Consider the following 23664-nt stretch of genomic DNA (forward strand, 5'->3'; position numbering starts at 1 on the left):
ATGATGATATTTTCTCCTGACCTTTTTTAACGTGGTTAAACTTTAAATGACACCCAATTCCTCCTGTAAAAAGCCATAAAGGCCCAATTCCTCCTGTTTATATCTGTGTATAGCTAATACATAATTTATTTAATTTCTTGTAAATAAATGTGGATTACTTACAATCTTATAAAGTGCAGCTTTATATTGACCCATATTTCATACGCTTAACAAGAGTTAGCCCCTCCAACTCTCCCTTACAGCTTGTTTGCATGGTTGTTATCCATCGTTTTATATTGTATTGTATTGTGTTGTATTGTATTGTATCATTTTATGAATATAACGTTTGGATAAATTGTATTGTTTGTTGTTGTTAAATAACATTTTGCTATTTGGTTTGATTGTATCGTACTATACTATAACTGATAAGTTTACTAAAATACCCTCAATTGTTTAAATATTAAATTCATCAAGAATTACACATAAAAATAATTTAAGAAAACCCTTTCTACTAATTTATCACCAAATATGTCTTATAAATAGATTAAACAATTAAATTCATGTAAATTCTAACAAAATTAGTAGGAAAAAATTAGCAGTTTTACGTTGGAGTTGGAAGCGGCAGAAGTTCTAGAAAAAAAAAAGATGAAGACAAAGTAGGTTATAGGTGGGAGATTTGGAATTTAAAAAAAATAGGTAAAGGGTGAAAGAGGATTATGGAGTAATATGTTAGGGCATAATTGGAAAGAAAAATAGGAAACAATCCCACCACACCAAATCGGTTGTTTAAAAAAATGAGACTTTTCATTGTTCCGGAACAATGAATTTAACAATACAATACAACAAATTTCAACAAAACAATCAAAACAAACATTGTTTTAGAATAACAATACAATACTATTACAATAAGTAACAACCATCCAAACAAGTTGTTAGTGCCTCACTTTAGTAGCTTATGGTATTTGTTCCTTAGTTGCTACTCTACTTAATATGGATTAAATTCGGATATTGATTTCAAAAAGAACAATAAGTACAGCAAAATCAACAACAAACGATAAAATTGTCCATTTTTGGCTTGATTCGTTCTTTCCATTACTCTAAAAATTCCCCTCTTTTCTTTCAACTGCCGCTCCGCGTCCAACTCGCGTTTTAGTAGAGACTAATCAAACTCCAAAAAAGTAGATACTCTATATAATATTTTAGATACTATATATAATTACATCCCACGCTTATAACACACAGCATGAAAATTCAATCTTCACAAAAATATTGAGATTAAAGTAATTTTTAGGCTAGGAATCAGATTGAAATTTAGGCTGTTATAATTGAATTTTGTGAGAAGAAAGAAGGTGTAGTATAATTTCGGATGAATCATGTTGACTTTCGTAGTTGGTTTGTAATGTGATACTTACACTTGGTGGTCAGTACTCACTACTCAGTGGTCACATTCGAGAACGATGTCGTTTTACATTGGTCGTAAGGCTTCAAAGGTTCGTCTTTTACTTCATTTCTTCAAGTTTGGAACTCCCTTTTTATTCTTGCTATTGCTTCAGTAAATTCTTAACTTTTGTGTGTGTGTGTGTGTGTGTTTGGTTGATCGTCGATTGTTGTTGTTACGGATAGCAGCTATGTAAGAGAGTGTGTGCAGAGACTGCAACAGAAATCAAACTTCTTGCGGAGAACTGGAAGTATATTCTTGCCGGTTTGATATTTCAGGTTTATATTGATCAAAACCCTCAGTTTTCTGTTTTTGCTTTGTTAGTAAGACATCATTTCCTTTTTTTTTTTTTTTTTTTTGGCACCATTTGGACTGTGGCATGGAATTTATATATGATTCATGTAACCAACCTCAACTAGTTAGGCATAATAGTCGTTTTTTGTTGTATGTAGGCTTGTGACACGAAAAGGAATTATTTTGTTATGTGGGGTGCGTTGGTTTTAGTTGAAGATTCTAGGAGTTCTTGATCAGAGTTTGTGACTTGATTAGCTTTTCAATATGGATGTGTAAATTAATCATCTTTCTTTTCCTTCCTTCCAAAATTATGACTTGTTTATCGGAACAGTCTCTCTACCTTCACAAGGTAGGTGTAAGTTCTGCGTACACTCTACCCTCGCCAGACCCTACTATGTGTGATTACACTGGGTTTGTTGTTGTTGTCGCAAAATTATGACTTGTTTGATTTAAAGAACTATTAGTTCAGGTTAAGCTTAATAAATTTCACATTTTTTAATCTTGGTTTGCAGTCACTTCACTCTGAATATTTGCCTAAAGTCGTGTGTTTCTTTCTTCAATACTTTCTGTTCTATTCTTGTGTCTAGGGGCAGGTAGGGGGAGGGGGGAACCAGCAGAAGTTTTAGCAAACAATTTTATTTCTTTCACCTCTTATTGGTAATAACTGTGAAATATTACCATTAACAAACAAATAATACACCTAAAGAGCACCTAGACTCCATAGCCACCTTCTAGATTTCACCTCTTATCGAATGATGCAATTTATGATTTTTTCTTGTTGACGTATTTCCCTGCTGTTAGAAGTTATTCTGGCTACTACTATTTGTCATTGTCATATTTGGTACGTCATTTTTTGTTGCTCTTTATTGTTTTTCTTCATGATCCTAGTGTGTATTAGATCTACCGTCTACGAGTTGTAAATATTTCTCCTTTCTTCAGTACATACATGGACTTGCTGCTCGAGGGGTTCACTACATACATCGGCCTGGACCTATTCTTCAGGATGTCGGCTTCTTTCTTGTTCCGGTTGGTTTCCGTTGGTAGTTGGTTCTCTTTACCTCCGCTCTTTTGGTAGATAGATGCCCACTCATATTTTCCTTTTTGGTTTCTTTAATTGATAACTACAGGAGCTTGGGCAAGAGAAAGGTTACATAAGTGAAAGTGTATTCACCACCATCTTTCTGTCTTTTGTCTTGGTGAGCTGGCTTTGGTGATTTTCCATCATGAACTAATGCTGAATCTTTCATATTTTGTGTCTTTCATTCATAATGCCATAGAGGTACTTTCAAGAATTCTTGTATTTGTTGAAAATGTGAGGCCAAGCTGCTTCAGGATTGAGAAATCGGGGAAGCCTGGACATTAAACTCTAATCATCTGGCTGTAGAATGTTTCCATAGCTTCCAACGGACTTTGGAGTTTTTAGTTCGTTGTAAATTTTAGTCTATTAACTTGCCATTTAGGTTTGATATTGCATCTTGTTGTTCTAACTCTTGCTCTTGTTTTGCTGCAGTGGACATTCCATCCTTTCATTTTCAAGATCAAAAAGATCTATACAGTTCTGATATGGTGCAGGGTCTTGGCTTTCTTAGTTGTAAGTTACCAATTCTCTTAGGCGTCATTCTTGTGTTTCTTTAATATGTTAAAGTCTTGACGAGTTTCTACTTCTCCGTTGAAAAAGGAAGAAAAATAGTCAATATGGTATCATCATTGGGCTTCTATATTCAGTTTAATGTTGTTGGCAAGGATAACTTTAATTCTCTTCCTGAATGCTTTATAATCTATCCTTAGGTTACCGCTTGGCCACAAATAAGAAAACATTTAGAGAGAAGTCAATAGACCCTCTCCCCGGACCCTGCGCATAGCGGGAGCTTAGTGCACCGGGCTGCCCTTTTTTTTTTTTAGAGAGAAGTCAATAGTGATCCATTATAGATCTGCTAAGTCATTAAATGATTGTTCACTCCAGGCTTGTCAGTTCCTTCGGATCATAACATTCTACTCTACACAGCTTCCTGGTCCAAATTATCACTGTCGTGAGGTAAAGACTTGTCTCATGTGGTTGATGCTTTGTCAGTTAGCACTCTTGTGTTGTCTATGAGCTGCGTGTTTATGTTAACTGTCTATCTTCTGATATTGTAGGGTTCAAAGCTTGCCACACTGCCTCCTCCGAATAGTGTTTTAGAAGTTTTATTCATTAATTGTGAGATACATTTGCCTTCACTCACTTTTGTTTTCAGTTGTTCTTGTTACAGTGTGATTATGCGATGTTTATGAATGTGCAGTTCCTAGGGGCGTGCTTTACGGCTGTGGTGATCTGATATTTTCATCTCATATGATATTCTCTCTAGTCTTTGTGCGGAGTTATCATAAATACGGGACAAGAAGGTATTTAGCAGTAATATGCTGTATAATGCTCTGTAAGATCTGATTTTCAGATTAGAGCTCTATTTCTGATGAATGAAACTATTCTAGTGGTGAATGCTGGGCAAGGTAGTTAATCCTGAATTTTATTCAACATAACAGAACCTCTCTCTCTTTTGCTTTTTTGTTTTTTCTTCTTTTTCTTTAACCTGACTTAAGTGCCTTTTTTCTTATGTCTGCAATATTTTACTGAAATAGCTTCATAGGGTATATGATTTATATGCTATTTCTTGAGATGCTGGAGCTCTCTTCCTATAGGTCCCAGTGTGACCTATAGGTTACGGATTCGAGCCGTAGAATCAGCCACTGATGCTTGCATTAGGGTAGGCTGCCTACATCACACTCCCTTGGGGTGCGGCCCTTCCCTGGACCCTATGTAAACACGGGATGTTTCATGCACCGGGCTGCCCTTTATTTTCTTTAATGTAAAATGGATGCCCTAAAAGAAGAACAAAGAAGGTTTGAATTAAGTGTTTTGCGACAGCCTGAATTTGTATGATTGCTCAATTTGATTCTGTAGGATCATAAAACTGTGTGCTTGGTTAGCTGTTATTTCTCAGAGCATCTTTATTGTTGCATCACGCAAACATTACACTGTGGACGTTGCTGTGGCATGGTGAGTGAAACTCTCAGCTTGATATTCCGTGTTGGCACTGTTGTTTGCAAATAATTGTCTGACTTTGATTGAGCTCTACAGGTACACTGTTAATCTAGTAGTGTTCTTCGTTGACAAACAGTTGCCAGGTTAGCATCCTAATCTTCTCTTTGCATTTACTTAATTATTGCTACTCTATCTTTTTCGCTTAATACGAAAGGATATAAAATTTGCTGAAGCACTGAGTTATTTCTTTCAGAACTGCCTGACCGCACTAATGCAGTATTGTTTCTACCACTGAGCAAGAATAGCAAAACTAAGGAAGAGAATCACAAACTTCTGAATGGAAATTCTGGAGATCCTGCAGAATGGATATAGAGAATTGCGTTCTGGATTGTGTATAGATGGGAGCATAGTCAGGAGGGGCGAAGCTATGTGTGGCCAAGGGTAGTCAACTGAACATCCTTCACAAAAAATTATACTATGTATAGGGTAAAATATGTAGTTGTTATTGATAAAAAAAAATAGACTTTGAACACCCTTGCGGAGCCCACTGGTAAAGGATGTTCAAATTTTGAACACCCTTATTGAATTTTCGCTCTGCCACTAAGCACAGTGCATGTTGAAACAGTGATGAGTAGTGTACGGACAATACATGGAGGGCAACTAACCGAAGCTGGTAAAGGGCACTTCTGTTTCAATATCATTACAAGGTTGGTTTAGAAAATGATGACTGGGGTTCATGTAAGTCTAGTAGTTTTGGTCTATAGCGTAGGAATACAAAATCAAGGTCAGGTCAATGCTTTTGATGTCTCCTTGGTGCCTATGGTTAAAAATCAATGGCATCAAATGTAATAATGGAATTCCATCTTTTTCAGTCAATAAATTATCTTTTACATTTTGTACTCTGCGAACATCTGGCACTTTGTTTTTCATAATGTTAGTCTGGCCATCTAATGAAGGGGAGCTTTGGAGCAACGGTCAAATTGTCTCCGTGTGACCATAGGTCACGGGTTCGAGCCGTGTAATCAACGTTAATGCTTGCATTAGGGTAGACTGTCTACATTACACCCCTTTGAGGTACGGCCTTTTCCCGGACCCTGCGTGAACGCGGGATATAGACTGTCTACATTACACCCCTTTGAGGTACGGCCTTTTCCCGGACCCTGCGTGAACGCGGGATACTTTGTATACCGGGCTACCTTTTTTTTTACAGTCTAGCCCTCTAATAGTTGGAGATGACAGCATTAGGAAATGTTTGAATCACAGCACTACCCAATTATCTGTTGTACTAGACATGAAACTTGATGCTCTTCTAGCAGCATTTGGTTGTTGCAATGCTCTCTTTCTATAGACACACTATAGCCCATGTCTCCATTTTGGTGTCCTTTTGGTTCACGTACTTGTTATGTTGGGATTATAATATAGAGATTGGTTATGAGTGAATAATAATGTAAGGATTATTAATTGTAGAAATTGTTATGAGGGGTTTATCTTCAAGTTCAGCTAAAGCCATGGGCGGATCCAACCTATTACATGTGGGTTCTCATGAACCCAATAGCTTTTGCATATACTCTGTATAAGTATTAAAAATCTACTAAATATCTATAAATATTTAATTATGAATCCAGTTACTTAGTGTATATTTACTTAAGGTCGCTATAGGAACCCATAAACTTTAAATCTTGGATCCGCCTCTGGCTAAAGCAGCTTATTTTAGGCTCACATTCCCACCATTTATTGGTAAAACATATACGAGTGACATTCTGTTACATTTGATCTAATAGATCAGATAAAAAATATGTCCAAATCCTTTGAGAAACTTCATCGTTTATCAGGAAATGCTGCATATATTTGTCCTTTGGTTGCACACAACAAACACATTTTAACAATTATAATTTCATATCTGAATATCATATCATGTAACGGGATTTAGAACTTATCAACCTCCATATGAAAGAGGATATTTTAAAAGGAAAATATCTAACTAAATCTCCGAAAATGGGGACTTATCTTTGAAGTATTGAACACTTGTCCATGTTTTCTTGGTGGAGAAGATGTCTCAACCTCTACCGGCAATCCCATTGTTGAGACATCTCGAGATTTTCCCTGTTTGCCTTGCAGGTAAATAGGTGTACTGCAAAGCTAGTCTCAGGCCTTCAATTGACCTCACGGCAAATGAAGTGTTTACTATGAGGGAATGTTAAAGTGGAAGAGCCAAGAGATGACAAAGGTAAATACCATACAAGCTAGAAGGAAATTCAGAAATCGATGGCCATTCAAACAAGTTCGAGATTCTGAAGACACTGATACTTGTGTAGGGGCTGCATTTGTAGCCAAAGCATTTACTTCATTTGTTTGCTGTGCTGACTCAATGTCATTTAGACCAACAACATTGTGTGCAATTGAATTGCATATTTCACAAGTCCTGCATTTATGGAAAGAGGAACATCCAAAATAAAGCATATCAGTCAGCAGATGAAAGAACAAAGATTTTAAGCATCTGTACATTTATGTAAGAATTTATACAGCAGTGTTTGGGTTCAAGCAAGTTTTTCAATAACCAACAACTATATTGTTCGGTTTGAAAACTTTGGTTTTTTTTAAAATAACAAACCAAAATTTCTGGAAAACCACAAACAGAATACTGAACTTCTTGTTCTGTGACTTCCATAGTTGGATAATGATCATATTAAATAATGTTCATCACCATTATTCAACTTATAGTAAACCAACCCCCCGCCCCACATGCACAAGACACACAGAGACGAGATACTAACTCTTTGGACCAGCTTATTACTTTCTAACGAGCTAAGTGATTGCATATGGATCTACATTGTCCATGAAAGGTATGGGGGTAAAACAAAACACTGTTACCATTTACTAATACTAGAGATGCAAAACAGTGTATGCAGTTACTTGTCCAAATTCATATGACACATTTATAATTATTTACTCGGGAGATATTTTGGATTTAAATTATTGTTCCACTAAATTCCTTTACATAAATTCTTTTTTCCTTGGACTTCAATCTCTAACTATGCTATTCTCTTATCCTCCATAGCATAGGATGTCAAATACTCCTTTTCCATTAACTATTGATAGAAATTCCAATTTCTGTGTATCTTCTATTTGACCTTGAATATTTGGTTGATCCATTAACAAAGTATTTGCATTCTTATTAGTCATGAGATCAGGCAGTGGTGCAATGAAAACCAAAACAACACATCACGGAGATGTAATTTTATTGCAGATGAATTTGTGTGAACAGATTAACCGACTCAAAGATGAAAAACATCAAAATGCCAACCTGAGAAGCCACTATCAGAGAAAAGATAAAAAGGGCGACCCGATTCACTAAGCTCCCGCTATGCGTGAGCTCCGAGGAAGGGTCGGACCACAAGGGTCTATTGTACGTAGTCTTACCCTGCACTTCTGCAATAAGTGTTGGGAATAAACCCTCTACAAAAATAATATTCACGGTAATAATAGTGGAATAATAACGTAGTACCGAGATACGGTAATCAACAGGAATAAAAAAGAACAACAAGGTCACAAAGATTTTTAACGTAGAAAACTCTTCTGATTAAGGGGGAAAAAAATCACGGGTCCGAGAGGAGCAAAATAATTTACTATAATGAGGAATTTTACACCCAATAGTCCTGAGTATAATACTCCAGGGACCACTGTACACTCAAAAGAAATAACCCTCTTTTAAGATTCTCACCTCACTATAATATCGCTCACACTCTCTATTTTTCCTACACAGTCTATTTCTTACAATGCTTGAGAAATACTCTCTGCAACTATTGTGTTACTTCTCTTGCTGTATGATGTAAAATGAGAAGAAGATAGCTTCCTTTTATAGGAGAAATGGCCTACTTCTTCAACCAATTAGAATGAAGTATTGGTTGAAAATTTGCATTGCACATTTTTTCCGACACCCACCAATTTGGCAACCAAGTCCAATTTGGCAACTTGAACTTTTTTATTATGGAGAAGGACCCTACAATCTCCCCCTCCAGACTCATTCACACGAAGGAGTTAGCACCGAACTTTTAGCTTGAGTGCATGCCGACAAGTTCTTTGCACAATTCGAACTTGTCTCTTGGTACCACTTTGGTCAGCATATCTGCGAGATTCTCACTTGTAAAAATCTTCAAGACTTTTAGAAATTCATTCTCTACCATTTCTCGAATCCGGTGATATCTCACATCGATGTGTTTGGTCTTTGCATGGTACATGGAGTTCTTGCTAAGGTCTATTACACTTTGACTGTCACAATAGATGACATACTCCTTTTGATGCAATCCAAACTCTTGAAGAAATCGTTTCAACCATATCATCTCCTTGCTAGCTCCAGTAACGGCAATATACTCTGCTTTAGTTGTAGAGAGTGCGACACACTTCTGCAACTTCGACTGCCATGATATAGCTCCCCCTGAAAATGTGAACAAGTATCATATAGTAGATTTATGATTATCAAGATCACCTGCCATATCAGACCTTCAAGATTGGATCATATCCTCCAAAACGCAAGCAATCTCCTATAGTACCTCTTAGGTACCTGAGTATCCTCTTGACTGCTTCCCAATGTTCCTTTCCAGGATTTTTAAGGAATCTACTAACAACACCAACTGCATGAGCAATATCAGATCTGGTGCATACCATTGCATACATCAAGCTTCCGATTGCTGAAGAATAAGGAACTCTAGCCATGTTCCCTTTCTCCTCCACTGTTGTAGAACACATCTTCTCGCTCAAATTTAGATGACTAGCAAGAGGTGTGCTGACTGGCTTAACATTCTTCATGTTGAAGCATTCCAGTACACGTTCAATGTACTTCTCCTGAGACAGCCACAACTTTCTGCTTGTTCGCTCTCGAACTATCTTCATATCTAGAATTTGTTGTGCTAGGCCCAAGTCCTTCATATCAAATGACTTGGACAAATCTCCCTTCAACTTTGCGATCAGCCCCTTGTCTTTTCCTACAATTAACATGCCATCCACATACAACAATAATATAATAAAGTTATTCTCAAAAAATCTTTTGAAGTATACACATAGATCAGAATAGGTAGATGTATGTTTGAATTTTCATGAATGAGTCAAACTTCATGTACCACTGTTGTTTCAATCCATAAAGACTCTTATTCAATTTACACACCATGTGTTTCTTTTCATCTACTTCAAATCCTTCTGACTGCTCCATATAAATCTCCTCTTCCAAATCTCCATGAAGAAATGCAGTTTTCACATCCAACTGCTCCACTTCAAGATCTAGGCTAGCTGCTAAGCTCAAAACTGTTCGAATAGAAGTCATTTTGACAACATGTGAGAAAATTTCGTCAAAATCAATACATTTATTGTGTTCGAAGCCTTTAACCAACAATCGAGCTTTGTATTCGACCAGCTTGCCATTTTCATCTTTTTTGAGTTTAAAGACCCACTTACATTTGAGTGGTCTTTTACCCTTTGGAAGTTCAACCAGCTTGTACGTGCCATTTTTCTGCAAAAATTCCATCTCTTCTTGCATGGCTTTCATCCACTGGTTCTTTTCTATATGGGATAACACCTCCTTCAGACTTTCTGTCTCCCCCTCATCACTGATGATGACATACTTTTGTGGAAGAGTACCTGCATGACTCTACCCTTGGCCTTTCTGATCTCCTTAGAGGCTGAGGTTGTTTTTCTCCCTGAGTGGGGTGCTCCACTTGCTCGACACCATTATCTAGTTGCTCCTCCTGCTCAATAACATCATTAGGTTGCTCCCCCTGCTCGGCAACCTCGTCGGTCCTACTTCCTACACTTGTGGGATTATTAGAAGTAGAAGGAATAGTAACAAGGTTAGGAATTATACCATTCTTGTCCTTCTCTGGCATATCATCAGCCATTCCAACTTCACTTTCTCGGAAGACTAGATCTCTGCTTCTGATGACCTTCTTCTTTACAAGATCCTACAATCTGTACCCGAACTCTTCATCTCCATATCTGATGAATATGGAGGGAACAGATTTATCATCTAACCTTGTTCTTTGCTCCTTTGGTACATGTGCAAAAGCTCTGCAACTGAACACTTTCAGATGCGAGTAGGACACCTCCTTGTTGGTCCAAACTCTTTCTGGGATTTCAAACTCCAATGGAACTGATGGACTCCTATTGATTAGGTAACAGGCTGTCTGAACTGTTTCACCCCAGAATGACTTAGGCAGTTTAGCCACTCTGAGCATGCTTCTCACCTTCTCAACAATGGTGCGGTTCATTCTCTCAGCTACACCATTGTGTTGTGGGGTTACTGTCTTTTCATGTCTGATCTCATGGCTCGAACAATACTCTTCAAATTTCCTTGAAGTGTACTCACTTCCATTGTCACTTAGGAGACGCTTTAGCTTTTGGCCTGTCGCCCTTTCCATCATAGCATGAAACTTCTGAAAAACTTGAAACACCTAATCTTTGGTTTTTAAAATATAAACCCATAATTTTCATGAAGCATCATCAATAAAAGTAACAAAATATTTGTTACCGCCCATCAATTCAATTTTCATTGGACCACAAACATCAGAATATACCAAATCAAGTATAATCAATTTTCTTTCAAACGATAAATGAGACTCTATGTTGCTTACCAAATAAACAGTAATCATAAGGTTTTACCGTTGTACCTTTGACATAAAAAATGAGTGACTTCCTGGCAAGAATCTGCAATCCCTTCTCGCTCATATGAACCATCCTTTTGTGCCACAAATCTGTAGAAATCTCATCTTGTGTCGCGTTCAATTCACCTTGGCATATTTCTGTATTTGTCTTGTACAACGTGCCACGAGCAACTCTCTTTGCAATCACCAATGATCCCTTGGTGAGTCTCCACTTTTGATTTGCAAAATAATTCTCGTATCCATCTCGGTCTAAAGTAATTCCCGAGATCAAGTTCATCCGCAAATCAGGTACATATCGCACGTCCTTTAGAACCAATGTGCATCCGAAATTTCTTGATATAAATGTCACCGATCCCCGAAATTTTTGAGTAACTCATGTTACCCATTCTCACAATTCCAAAATCACATGCTACATATCTGCAAAATATTTCTCTTACCGGTGTGGCATGGTAAGATGTTATTGTATCAACCACACATTCCGACTCTGAACTTGAAAAGTGCATGCATTCTTCTTCCTCATTTATAAAGAGGATAACATTATCATTGTTTTGCACCACGACGGTTGTGTTGACGTCATTCTTCTGGCCACTGGTTTCACCTTTGCCCTTCTTTGGATTTGGGCAATCTCTTTTGAAGTGGGTTGATCACAATTGTAGCAATTTCTAGCTCTTGATTTGGATCGGTTCTTAGACTCCCCACGAGCTCCGAATCTACCATAGTTGCTCGAACTCCTTTGATAACTCCTGCCTCTACCTTCTGTGATGAGAGCTTGTCCTTGATTTTCAGGGTTTTTTTTATATTTCTATTGAGTAGAAGAGCCAATGTGACATTTTTCAACTCAATAGTAGTCTTACCGTGCAAGATGGTTGTTGCCAAATTATCGTACGAAGATAGCAACGAGTTCAATAGCAAGATGGCTTTATCTTCTTCCTTGATTTTCACTCCGAGGTTGGCGAGCTGTGTGATTAGTCCGTTAAACACATTTAAATGTGACAAAAAATTCGTAGCTTCACCCATGTGTAGAGCGTATAACTGCTTCTTTAGGTACAATTTATTTGTCACTATTTTGGACATGTATAGGCTTTCAACCTTGTCCAAATGCCACATGTGGTGTCTTCATTAATGATGTTATTTATCACATCATCTGATAAGTGCAACCTGATTGCACTAGCAGCCATTTCATCCAAGTCAGCTCAATCCTCAGCTTTCATGGTATCAGGCTTTTTGGCATCAGCATCTAGTACCTTGTGTAATCCTTGTTAGATGAGCAGATCCTTCATCATTCTTTGTCATGTTGAGAAACCGCTATCTCTGTTGAATTTTGCTACCTCGTACTTTATTCTAGACATTTTCTTCCACCGAGTATAGTACTACCGAGTATCGACAGTGAATAGTACTTCTGTGAGCGAGCAAAACCGGGCTCTGATACCAGTTGTTAGGAATAAACCCCCTACAGAAATAATATTTACGGTAATAACAACGGAATAATAGCGTAGTACCGAGATATGATAATTAACAGGAATAAAAAAGAACAACAAAGACACAAAGATTTTTAACCTGGAAAACTCTTCTGAATAAGGGGAAAAAATCACAGGCCCGAGAGGAGCAAAATAATTCACTATAATGAGGAATTTTACACCAGTACTCCCGAGTAAAATACTCCAGGGACCACTGTACACTCAAAAGATATAACCCTTTTTAAGATTCTCACCTCACTACAATATCGCTCACACTCTCTATTTTTTCTAGATAGTCTATTTCTCACAATGCTTGAGAAATACTCTCTACAACTATTGTGTTGCTTTTCTTTCTGTGTGATGTAAAATGAGAAGCAGATAGCTTCCTTTTATAGGAGAAATGGCTTACTTCTTCAACTAATCAGAACGAAGTATTGGTTGAAAATTTGCATTGCAAATTTTTCCTCATGCCCACCAATTTGGCAAAAAGTCCAATTTGGCAACCAAGTCCAATTTGGCAATTTGGACTTTTTCATTATGGGGATGGACCCTATAATAGGTTGTTTTCACAGCTCGAACCGTGACCTCCTGGTCACATGGCAATAACTTTACCAGTTACGCGAAAGCTCCCCTCCTACCATAAAATAGATATGCATAGAAAAAAAAAATAAGCAGCATGTGCAGACAGCATATTATAACCCTTTACCTAGAAAGATAAAAATAAACACTTTGTTCCTCAAGGGCAATATCCACTTGGATAAAGAATGTGCATGCTAAATTTTAGTTAGAATTTAAGAACTAAAGTCCCTAAAGCTCATAAAATAGCATAGTAGGTAGAATTGTTGCTGTACTTACATATCTGAATTATACATATCATTACTTTACTCTTTTGCTTTTCATTTTATTCTTGTCCAGCTTCTGTAATTAGCTTTTGTCTTTTCCCTTAAAATATATCATAGCATCTTTTTCCCATAAAACAGACAACATCAAGACCAAACTTCAGTCTTCAGAAAAAGATTATTCTTACAGATCATTTACTGATTATCAAAAGCACACGCTTCCAAAACAAGAATCACCAAATCATTCCATTGGAAACCTTAAAGTGTAAGAATTTAGGACATAATATAAGCCTCAAAAAGGACATCATGTCGAGTTGTCGATCATTACATTTAATGAGCTGAGGAATTATCTTAAAAAGGCAGTAAATTAATTGACCCTTTGCTTCAACATGGTAAAACCTTTAATTAACCTGGTAATACTAGTAATTAATATGCTACCGCTGGTTAAAAGTTTTTACATTGCCAGTATTATATAGTACTACTTAAGAAAGGGAACACTTGACGAAACTGGTAAAGTTGTTGAGATCTGACTAGGAGGTTACGAGTTTGAGCCGTAAAAATAGTCTCCCAGAATTTTATACAAGCGAGTTCAGTCAAAAAGCATAGTAGCGACTTATATAAGCGTCACCGATAAATAGAATATGCTCACTACTCAGTTTTGTTCATCATGTGACCTCAAAATAAAGTCATTGACGCCCTTCTTTAATCAATGTTGGGAATTTTTTAAAACAAAAACTAATTAATTTTAATTTTTAGAATTTTATCTATATATATTAACAAACTTTACTTCAACAAATTTATTTATTTTAACAAAAAAAATTTAACGAACTTAAAAAAACTTATAACTGTAAGAAATTTAACATAATAAGAATTCACAAACCAAAAAAAAGTAAGAAAATAATTTTTCTCTATACAGAGATTCAAACTTGTGACCTCCACCCCACTTTGATCATTCGTGCTCATTAATCATCTATACTTTTATGTTAGAATTTATACAGCAGTGTTTGGGTTCAAGCAAGTTTTTCAATAACCAACAACTATATTGTTCGGTTTGAGAACTTTGGTTTTTTTTAAAAATAACAAACCAAAATTTCTGGAAAACCACAAACAGAATACTGAACTTCTTGTTCTGTGACTTCCATAGTTGGATAATGATCATATTAAATAATCTTCATCACCATTATTCAACTTATATAAACCAACCCCCCGCCCCACATGCACAAGACACACAGAGACGAGATACTAACTCTTTGGACCAGCTTATTACTTTCTAACGAGCTAAGTGATTGCATATGGATCTACATTGTCCATGAAAGGTATGGGGGCAAAACAAAACACTGTTACCATTTACTAATACTAGAGATGCAAAACAGTGTATGCAGTTACTTGTCCAAATTCATATGACACATTTATAATTATTTACTCGAGAGATATTTTGGATTTAAATTATTGTTCCACTAAATTCCTTTACATAAATTCTTTTTTCCTTGGACTTCAATCTCTAACTATGCTATTCTCTTATCCTCCATAGCATAGGATGTCAAATACTCTTTTTCCATTAACTATTGATAGAAATTCCAATTTCTGTGTATCTTCTATTTGACCTTGAATATTTGGTTGATCCATTAACAAAGTATTTGCATTCTTATTAGTCATGAGATCAGGCAGTGGTGCAATGAAAACCAAAACAACACATCACGGAGATGTAATTTTATTGCAGATGAATTTATGTGAACAGATTAACCGACTCAAAGATGAAAAACATCAAAATGCCAACCTGAGAAGCCACTATCAGAGAAAAGATAAAAAAGGCGACCCGATTCACTAAGCTCCCGCTATGCGTGAGCTCCGAGGAAGGGTCGAACCACAAGGGTCTATTGTACGCAGTCTTACCCTGCACTTCTGCAATAAGTATTGGGAATAAACCCTCTACAAAAATAATATTCACGGTAATAATAGTAGAATAATAACGTAGTACCGAGATACGGTAATCAACAGGAATAAAAAAGAACAACAAGGTCACAAAGATTTTTAACGTAGAAAACTCTTCTGATTAAGGGAGAAAAAAATTACGAGCCCGAGAGGAGCAAAATAATTTACTATAATGAGAAATTTTACATCCAGTAGTCCTGAGTAAAATACTCCAGGGACCACTGTACACTCAAAAGAAATAACTCTCTTTTAAGATTCTCACCTCATTACAATATCGCTCACACTCTCTATTTTTCCTACACAGTCTATTTCTCACAATGCTTGAGAAATACTCTCTGCAACTATTGTGTTACTTTTCTTGCTGTATGATGTAAAATGAGAAGCAGATAGCTTCCTTTTATAGGAGAAATGACCTACTTCTTCAACCAATTAGAATAAAGTATTGGTTGAAAATTTGCATTGCACATTTTTCCCGACGCCCACCAATTTGGAAACCAAGTCCAATTTGGCAACTTGAAATTTTTTATTATGGAGATGGACCCTACAATCTCCCCCTCCAGACTCATTCACATGAAGGAGGTAGCACCGAACTTTTAGCTTGAGTGCATGCCGACAAGTTCTTTGCACAATTCGAACTTGTCTCTTGGTACCACTTTGGTCAGCATATCTGTGAGATTCTCACTTGTAAAAATCTTCAAGACTTTTAGAAATTCATTCTTTACCATTTCTCGAATCCGGTGATATCTCACATCGATGTGTTTGGTCCTTGCATGGTACATGGAGTTCTTGCTAAGGTCTATTACACTTTGATTGTCACAATAGATGACATACTCCTTCTGATGCAATCCAAACTCTTGAAGAAACCGTTTCAACCATATAATCTCCTTGCTAGCTCTAGTAACGGCAATATACTCTGCTTTAGTTGTAGAGAGTGCGACACACTTCTGCAACTTCGACTGCCATGATATAGCTCCCCCTGAAAATGTGAACGAGTATCATGTAGTAGATTTACGATTATCAAGATCACCTGCCATATCAGACCTTCAAGATTGGATCAGATCCTCCAAAACACAAGCAATCTCCTATAGTACCTCTTAGGTACCTGAGTATCCTCTTGACTGCTTCCCAATGTTCCTTTCCAGGATTTTTAAGGAATCTACTAACAACACCAACTGCATGAGCAATATCAGATCTGGTGCATACCATTGCATACATCAAGCTTCCGATTGCTGAAGAATAAGGAACTCTAGCCATGTTCCCTTTCTCCTCCACTGTTGTAGAACACATCTTCTCGCTCAACTTTAGATGACTAGCAAGAGGTGTGCTGACTGGCTTAACATTCTTCATGTTGAAGCGTTCCAGTACACGTTCAATGTACTTCTCCTGAGACAGCCACAACTTTCTGCTTGTTCGCTCTCGAACTATCTTCATATCCAGAATTTGTTGTGCTAGGCCCAAGTCCTTCATATCAAATGACTTGGACAAATCTCCCTTCAACTTTGCGATCAGCCCCTTGACTTTTCCTACAATTAACATGCCATCAACATACAATAATAATATAGTAAAGTTATTCTCAGAAAATCTTTTGAAGTATACACATGTATCAGAATAGGTAGATGTATGTTTGACTTTTCATGAATGAGTCAAACTTCATGTACCACTGTTGTTTCAATCCATAAAGACTCTTATTCAATTTACACACCATGTGTTTCTTTCCAGCTACTTCAAATCCTTTTGACTGCTCCATATAAATCTCCTCTTCCAAATCTCCATAAAGAAATGTAGTTTTCACATCCAACTGCTCCACTTCAAGATCTAGGCTAGCTGCTAAGCTCAAAACTGTTCGAATAGAAGTCATTTTGACAACATGTGAGAAAATTTTGTCAAAATCAATACATTTATTGTGTTCGAAGCCTTTAACTACCAATCGAGCTTTGTATCTGACCAGCTTGCCATTTTTATCTTTTTTGAGTTTAAAGACCCACTTACATTTGAGTGGTCTTTTACCCTTTGGAAGTTCAACCAGCTTGTACGTGCCATTTTTCTGCAGAGATTCCATCTCTTCTTGCATGGCTTTCATCCACTGGTTCTTTTCTATATGGGATAACACCTCCTTCAGACTTTCTGTCTCCCCCTCATCACTGATGATGACATACTTTTGTGGAAGAGTACCTGCATGACTCTACCCTTGGCCTTTCTGATCTCCTTAGAGGCTGAGGTTGTTTTTCTCCCTGAGTGGGGTGCTCCACTTGCTCGACACCATTATCAAGTTGCTCCTCCTGCTCAATAACATCATTAGGTTGCTCCCCCTGCTCGGCAACCTCGTCGGTCCTACTTCCTACACTTGTGGGATTATTAGAAGTAGAAGGAATAGTAACAAGGTTAGGAATTATACCATTCTTGTCCTTCTCTGGCATATCATCAGCCGTTCCAACTTCACTTTCTCGGAAGACTAGATCTCTGCTTCTGATGACCTTCTTCTTTACAAGATCCTACAATCTGTACCCGAACTCTTCATCTCCATATCCGATGAATATGGAGGGAACAGATTTATCATCTAACCTTGTTCTTTGCTCCTTTGGTATATGTGCAAAAGCTCTGCAACTGAACACCTTCAGATGCGAGTAGGACACCTCCTTGTTGGTCCAAACTCTTTCTGGGATGTCAAACTCCAATGGAACTGATGGACTCCTATTGATTAGGTAACAGGCTGTCTGAACTGTTTTACCCCAGAATGACTTAGGCAGTTTAGTCACTCTGAGCATGCTTCTCACCTTCTCAACAATGGTGCGGTTCATTCTCTCAGCTACACCATTGTGTTGTGGGGCTACTGTCTTTTCATGTCTGATCTCATGGCTCGAACAATACTCTTTAAATTCCCTTGAAGTGTACTCACCTCCATTGTCACTTCGGAGACGCTTTAGCTTTTGGCATGTCGCCCTTTCTACCATAGCATGAAACTTCTAGAAAACTTGAAATACCTGATCTTTGGTTTTTAAAATATAAACCCATAATTTTCATGAAGCATCATTAATAAAATTAACAAAATATTTGTTACCGCCCATCATTTCAATTTTCATTGGACCACAAACATCAGAATATACCAAATCAAGTATATTTAATTTTCTTTCAGACGATAAATGAGACTCTATGCTGCTTACCAAATAAACAGTAATCATAAGGTTTTACCGTTGTAACTTTGCCATAAAAAATGAGTGATTTCCTGGCAAGAATCTGCAATCCCTTCTCGCTCATATGAACCATCCTTTTGTGCCACAAATTCACCTTGGCGTATTTCTGCATTTGTCTTGTACAACGTGCCACGAGCAACTCCCTTTGCAATCATCAATGATCCCTTGGTGAGTCTCCACTTTTGATTTGCAAAATAATTCTCGTATCCTTCTCGGTCTAAAGTAATTCCTGAGATCAAGTTCATCCGCAAATCAGGTACATGTCGCACGTCCTTTAGAACCAATATACATCCGATATTTGTCTTGATATAAATGTCACCGATCCCCGAAATTTTTGAGTAACTCGTGTTACCCATTCTCACAGTTCCAAAATCACCTGCTATATATCTGTAAAATATTTCTCTTATCGGTGTGGCATGGTAAGATGTTGTATCAACCAAACATTCCGACTCTGAACCTGACAAGTGCATGCATTCTTCTTCCTCATTTATAAAGAGGATAACATTATCATTGCTTTGCACCACGACAGTTGTGTTGTCGTCATTCTTCTGGCCACTGATTTCACCTTTGCCCTTCTTTGAATTTGGGCAATCTCTTTTGAAGTGGGTTGATCACAATTGTAGCAATTTCTAGCTCTTGATTTGGATCGGTTCTTAGACTCCCCACGAGCTCCGAATCTACCATAGTTGCTCGAACTCCTTTGATAACTCCTGCCTCTACCTTCTGTGATGAGAGCTTGTCCTTGATTTTAAGGTTTCTTTTTTATATTCCCATTAAGTAGAAGAGCCAATGTGACGTCTTTTAACTCAATAGTAGTTTTACCGTGCAAGATGGTTGTTGCCAAATTATCGTACGAAGATAGCAACGAGTTCAATAGCAAGATGGCTTTATCTTCTTCCTTGATTTTCACTCTGAGGTTGGCGAGCTGTGTGATTAGTTCGTTAAACACATTTAAATATGACAAAAAATTCGTAGCTTCACCCATGTGTAGGGCGTATAGCTGCTTCTTCAGGTACAATTTATTTGTCACTATTTTGGACATGTATAGGCTTTCAACCTTGTCCAAATGCCACATGTGGTGTCTTCATTAATGATGTTATTTACCACATCATCTGATAAGTGCAACCTGATTGCACTAGTAGCCATTTCATCCAAGTCAGCTCAATCCTCAGCTTTCATGGTATCAGGCTTTTTGGCATCAGCATCTAGTACCTTGTGTAATCCTTGTTAGATGAGCAGAGCACTCATCATTCTTTGTCATGTTGAGAAACCGCTATCTCCGTTGAATTTTGCTACCTTGAACTTTATTCTAGACATTTGTTTCCACTGAGTATAGTACTACCGAGTACCGATAGTGAATAGTACTTCTGTGAGCGAGCAGAACCGGGCTCTGATACCAGTTGTTGGGAATAAACCCCCTACCAAAATAATATTTACGGTAATAACAACGGAATAATAGCATAGTACCGAGATATGGTAATTAACAGGAATAAAAAAGAACAACAAGGACACAAAGATTTTTAACCTGGAAAACTTTTCTGAATAAGGAAAAAAAAACACAGGCCCGAGAGGAGAAAAATAATTCACTATAATGAGGAATTTTACACCAGTAGTCCCGAGTAAAATACTCCAGGGACCACTGTACACTCAAAAGATATAACCCTTTTTAAGATTCTCAACTCACTACAATATCGCTCACACTCTCTATTTTTCCTAGACAGTCTATTTTTCACAATGCTTGAGAAATACTCTCTACAACTATTGTGTTGCTTCTCTTTCTGTGTGATGTAAAATGAGAAGCAGATAGCTTCCTTTTATAGGAGAAATGACCTACTTCTTCAACCAATCAGAACGAAGTATTGGTTGAAAATTTGCATTGCAAATTTTTCATGACGCCTACCAATTTGGCAACCAAGTCCAATTTGGCAATTTGGACTTTTTTATTATGGGGATGGACCCTACAATAGGTTATTTTCACAGCTCGAACCCGTGATCTCCTGGTCACATGGCAACAACTTTACCAGTTACGCGAAAGCTCCCCTCCTACCATAAAATAGATATGCATAGAAAAAAAAAAATAAGCAGCATGTGTAGACAGCATATTATAATCCTTTACCTAGAAAGATAAAAACAAACACTTTGTTCCTCCAGGGCAATCTCCAATTGGATAAAGAATGTGCATGCTAAATTTTAGTTAGAATTTAGGAACTAAAGTCCCTAAAGCTCATAAAAGAGCATAGTAGGTAGAATTGTTGCTGTACTTACATATCTGAATTATACCTATCATTGCTTTACTCTTTTGCTTTTCATTTTATTCTTGTCCAGCTTCTGTAATTAGCTTTTGTCTTTTCCCTTAAAATATATCATAGCATCTTTTTCCCATAAAACAGACAACATCAAGACCAAACTTCAGTCTTCAGAAAAAAATTATTCTTACAGATCATTTACTGATTATCAAAAGCACACGCTTCCAAAACAAGAATCACCAAATCATTCCATTGGAAACCATGAAGTGTAAGAATTTAGGACATAATATAAGCCCCAAAAAGGACATCATGTCGAGTTGTCGATCATTACATTTAATGAGCTGAGGAATTATCTTAAAAAGGCAGTAAATTAATTGACCCTTTGCTTCAACATGGTAAAACCTTTAATTAACCTGGTAACACTAGTAATTAATATGCTACCGCTGGTTAAAAGTTTTTACATTGCCAGTATTATATAGTACTACTTAAGAAAGGGAACACTTGACGTAACTGGTAAAGATGTTGAGATCTAACTAGGAGGTCACGAGTTTGAGCCGTGAAAACAGTCTCCCAGGATTTTATACAAGCGGGTTCAGTCAAAAAGCATAGTAGCGACTTATATAAGGGGCACCGATAAATAAAATATGCTCACTACTCAGTTTTGTTCATCATGTGACCTCAAAATAAAGTCATTGACGCTCTTCTTTAATCAATGTTGGGAATGTTTTAAAACAAAAACTAATTAATTTTAATTTTTAGAATTTTATCTATATATATTAACAAACTTTACTTCAACAAATTTATTTATTTTAACAAAAAAATATTTAACCAACTTAAAAAAACTTATAACTGTAAGAAATTTAACATAATAAGAATTCACAAACCAAAAAAAGTAAGAAAATGAGTTTTCTCTCTACAAAGATTCGAATTTGTGACCTCCACCCCATTTGAACCCTCTTTGCCGCTACTCTTCAGTTTGCATTTGTATTAAGTGAGTTCATCGTGTTTTATATTGTCTGCTTTCATGAATTTCTGAAGACATTAACATGGAAAAATAATTTATTTTTTCGACAAATTTAAACCCTTACTAAAAGGGTCCGTCCCTACCAGACCCGCGTATAGCGTGAACTTAGTACACGGATTGCCCTTTTAGTATTATATAACTTAAATCCTAAAATTTATGGAACAAAATGGAAATTCAAGCTATAAAGCTCATTAATCATTATCAGCAGTTCACGATTCACCAACCATACAATTAAAACAACCGAAAGATAATTCAAATAAAAAAGCAAAATTCAATTTTTTGGTCTCTACTTACTTATTTCCCTTGATTTTGAACCATGTTTCAGCACAATGCTCATGTGCAGTAGCCAAATCATCTTTACAGGAACATCCCAATTCAATGGCAATCCCACACTCACTCACCAAACTCAGGTGGCAAATTCTGCAATCTCTTTCAATTTTCAGCTTACTTTCACCATATCCATTTTCTATATCCACTGAATTATCAGACTCATTAGCACGTGCATCAGCAGTGGAATAAAACTGAGAATAACAAGAAACGTTATCGGCGTCGGAGATATTGACACTGACGGAGCTCCGGCGACTGTGGCCGGAGCACTCTAAGTCCACGTGGGACAACTCTACTCTTGCCATTTCAATGACCCAAATACAGAAAATTCCTTCTCAAAGTGAAAAAAGAAGAAGAAGAAGAAGAAGAATTAATTCCTTTGAAAAAGTTGAAGGTTTTAGTAGTACTTGCAACTTCAAAGATTTGTTTTTTATAGTACACTGCATGAGTTAAGGCTATGTGTCTCTGCCTTTATTATTAATATGAAGAATTTAACAAGGTAGGTGATGAATTTGGTGATATATTAACTCAAATATCTTAAATCCAAAAGAGAGAACAAGAGAGAGACTGAGTTAACAGCTTGTTTGGATGGTTGTTACCTGCGTTATTTTATTGTTACTTTAAATGCAATATTTGTTTTGATTGTTACTTAAATTTTATTGTATCGTATCGTTAAATCTGACGTTATGTACAGACGAAAAGTGATATTTTATGGAACGATTGATGTGGTCACGTTGTTACCTTATTGTTTCCTCTCATCTTGTCCTTCGTTATTATTAAATAATCTTATTTTATCCTTTACTCTACCTTTTTATATAATAATTCTACCTTGTATCTTACTCTTTTTTAATAATATTACCAATTTATTCTTTATATTGTTGGTGCATGATATCATGAAATATCAAATAATGCAATCTTTCTAAATATTATAATATCAAAACGATACCGTATAATACAATACATTATAAAACGATATATAACAACTCGAGAGAAAAGGTTTGGAATTCGACCTCCCCTTAACCCCCTATTCAAACCAAAAGAAGTACCTCACCTCACTTACGAAGAAGTTGTTGGAGCTGGGCTCCGAACTATGAGAGTTTGCTTTTTATCTTTCTCAAAGCGGCCGTAAGTTTGCATCTTGAGTCTTAAGAATTGGGTCCCTTAGCCCCTGGATTGGTGCGCAACCATCCAAATAAGTTGTAAAGTTTTAGCAAATGGAAATATAAGAGAGCGGTGGAAAAGAACAATAACGTAAAAGTGAGAGGCTC

At 36.8% G+C, this 23664-nt stretch overlaps 2 protein-coding genes across 4 annotated transcripts; one reads left to right on the top strand and one right to left on the bottom strand.

Moving 5' to 3' along the window:
• Positions 1–1287: 1287 nt before the first annotated feature.
• On the top strand, positions 1288–5629 carry LOC104116705 (phosphatidylinositol:ceramide inositolphosphotransferase 1-like). Of its 3 annotated transcripts, none has more exons than XR_690900.4 (11): positions 1288–1469; positions 1606–1695; positions 2651–2737; positions 2839–2907; positions 3222–3302; positions 3675–3746; positions 3848–3908; positions 3991–4198; positions 4650–4745; positions 4827–4873; positions 4984–5629. XR_690900.4 is itself a non-coding variant. In XM_009627618.4 (11 exons), the coding sequence occupies exons 1-11, from the start codon at positions 1437–1439 to the stop codon at positions 5100–5102; spliced, it is 858 nt and encodes a 285-aa protein (XP_009625913.1). In that variant the 5' UTR covers positions 1288–1436; the 3' UTR covers positions 5103–5629. The 3 variants fall into 3 exon arrangements, 2 of the variants coding, with proteins under 2 accessions (XP_009625913.1, XP_009625914.1); XM_009627618.4 differs by having other exon boundaries at positions 3991–4093; XM_009627619.4 differs by lacking the exon at positions 4984–5629 and having other exon boundaries at positions 3991–4093; positions 4827–4878.
• Positions 5630–6512: 883 nt separating this feature from the next.
• Positions 6513–22833, bottom strand: LOC104090834 (uncharacterized). Its single transcript, XM_070195129.1, has 2 exons — positions 22364–22833; positions 6513–7152 (listed from the first exon to the last, which is right to left on the bottom strand). Exons 1-2 carry the CDS (start codon positions 22699–22701, stop codon positions 6915–6917), a joined length of 576 nt encoding a protein of 191 aa, XP_070051230.1. The 5' UTR covers positions 22702–22833; the 3' UTR covers positions 6513–6914.
• Positions 22834–23664: the final 831 nt, after the last annotated feature.

The sequence above is a fragment of the Nicotiana tomentosiformis genome, chromosome 2, assembly GCF_000390325.3.
Source record: "Nicotiana tomentosiformis chromosome 2, ASM39032v3, whole genome shotgun sequence".
NCBI classification, from domain to species: Eukaryota; Viridiplantae; Streptophyta; class Magnoliopsida; order Solanales; family Solanaceae; genus Nicotiana; species Nicotiana tomentosiformis.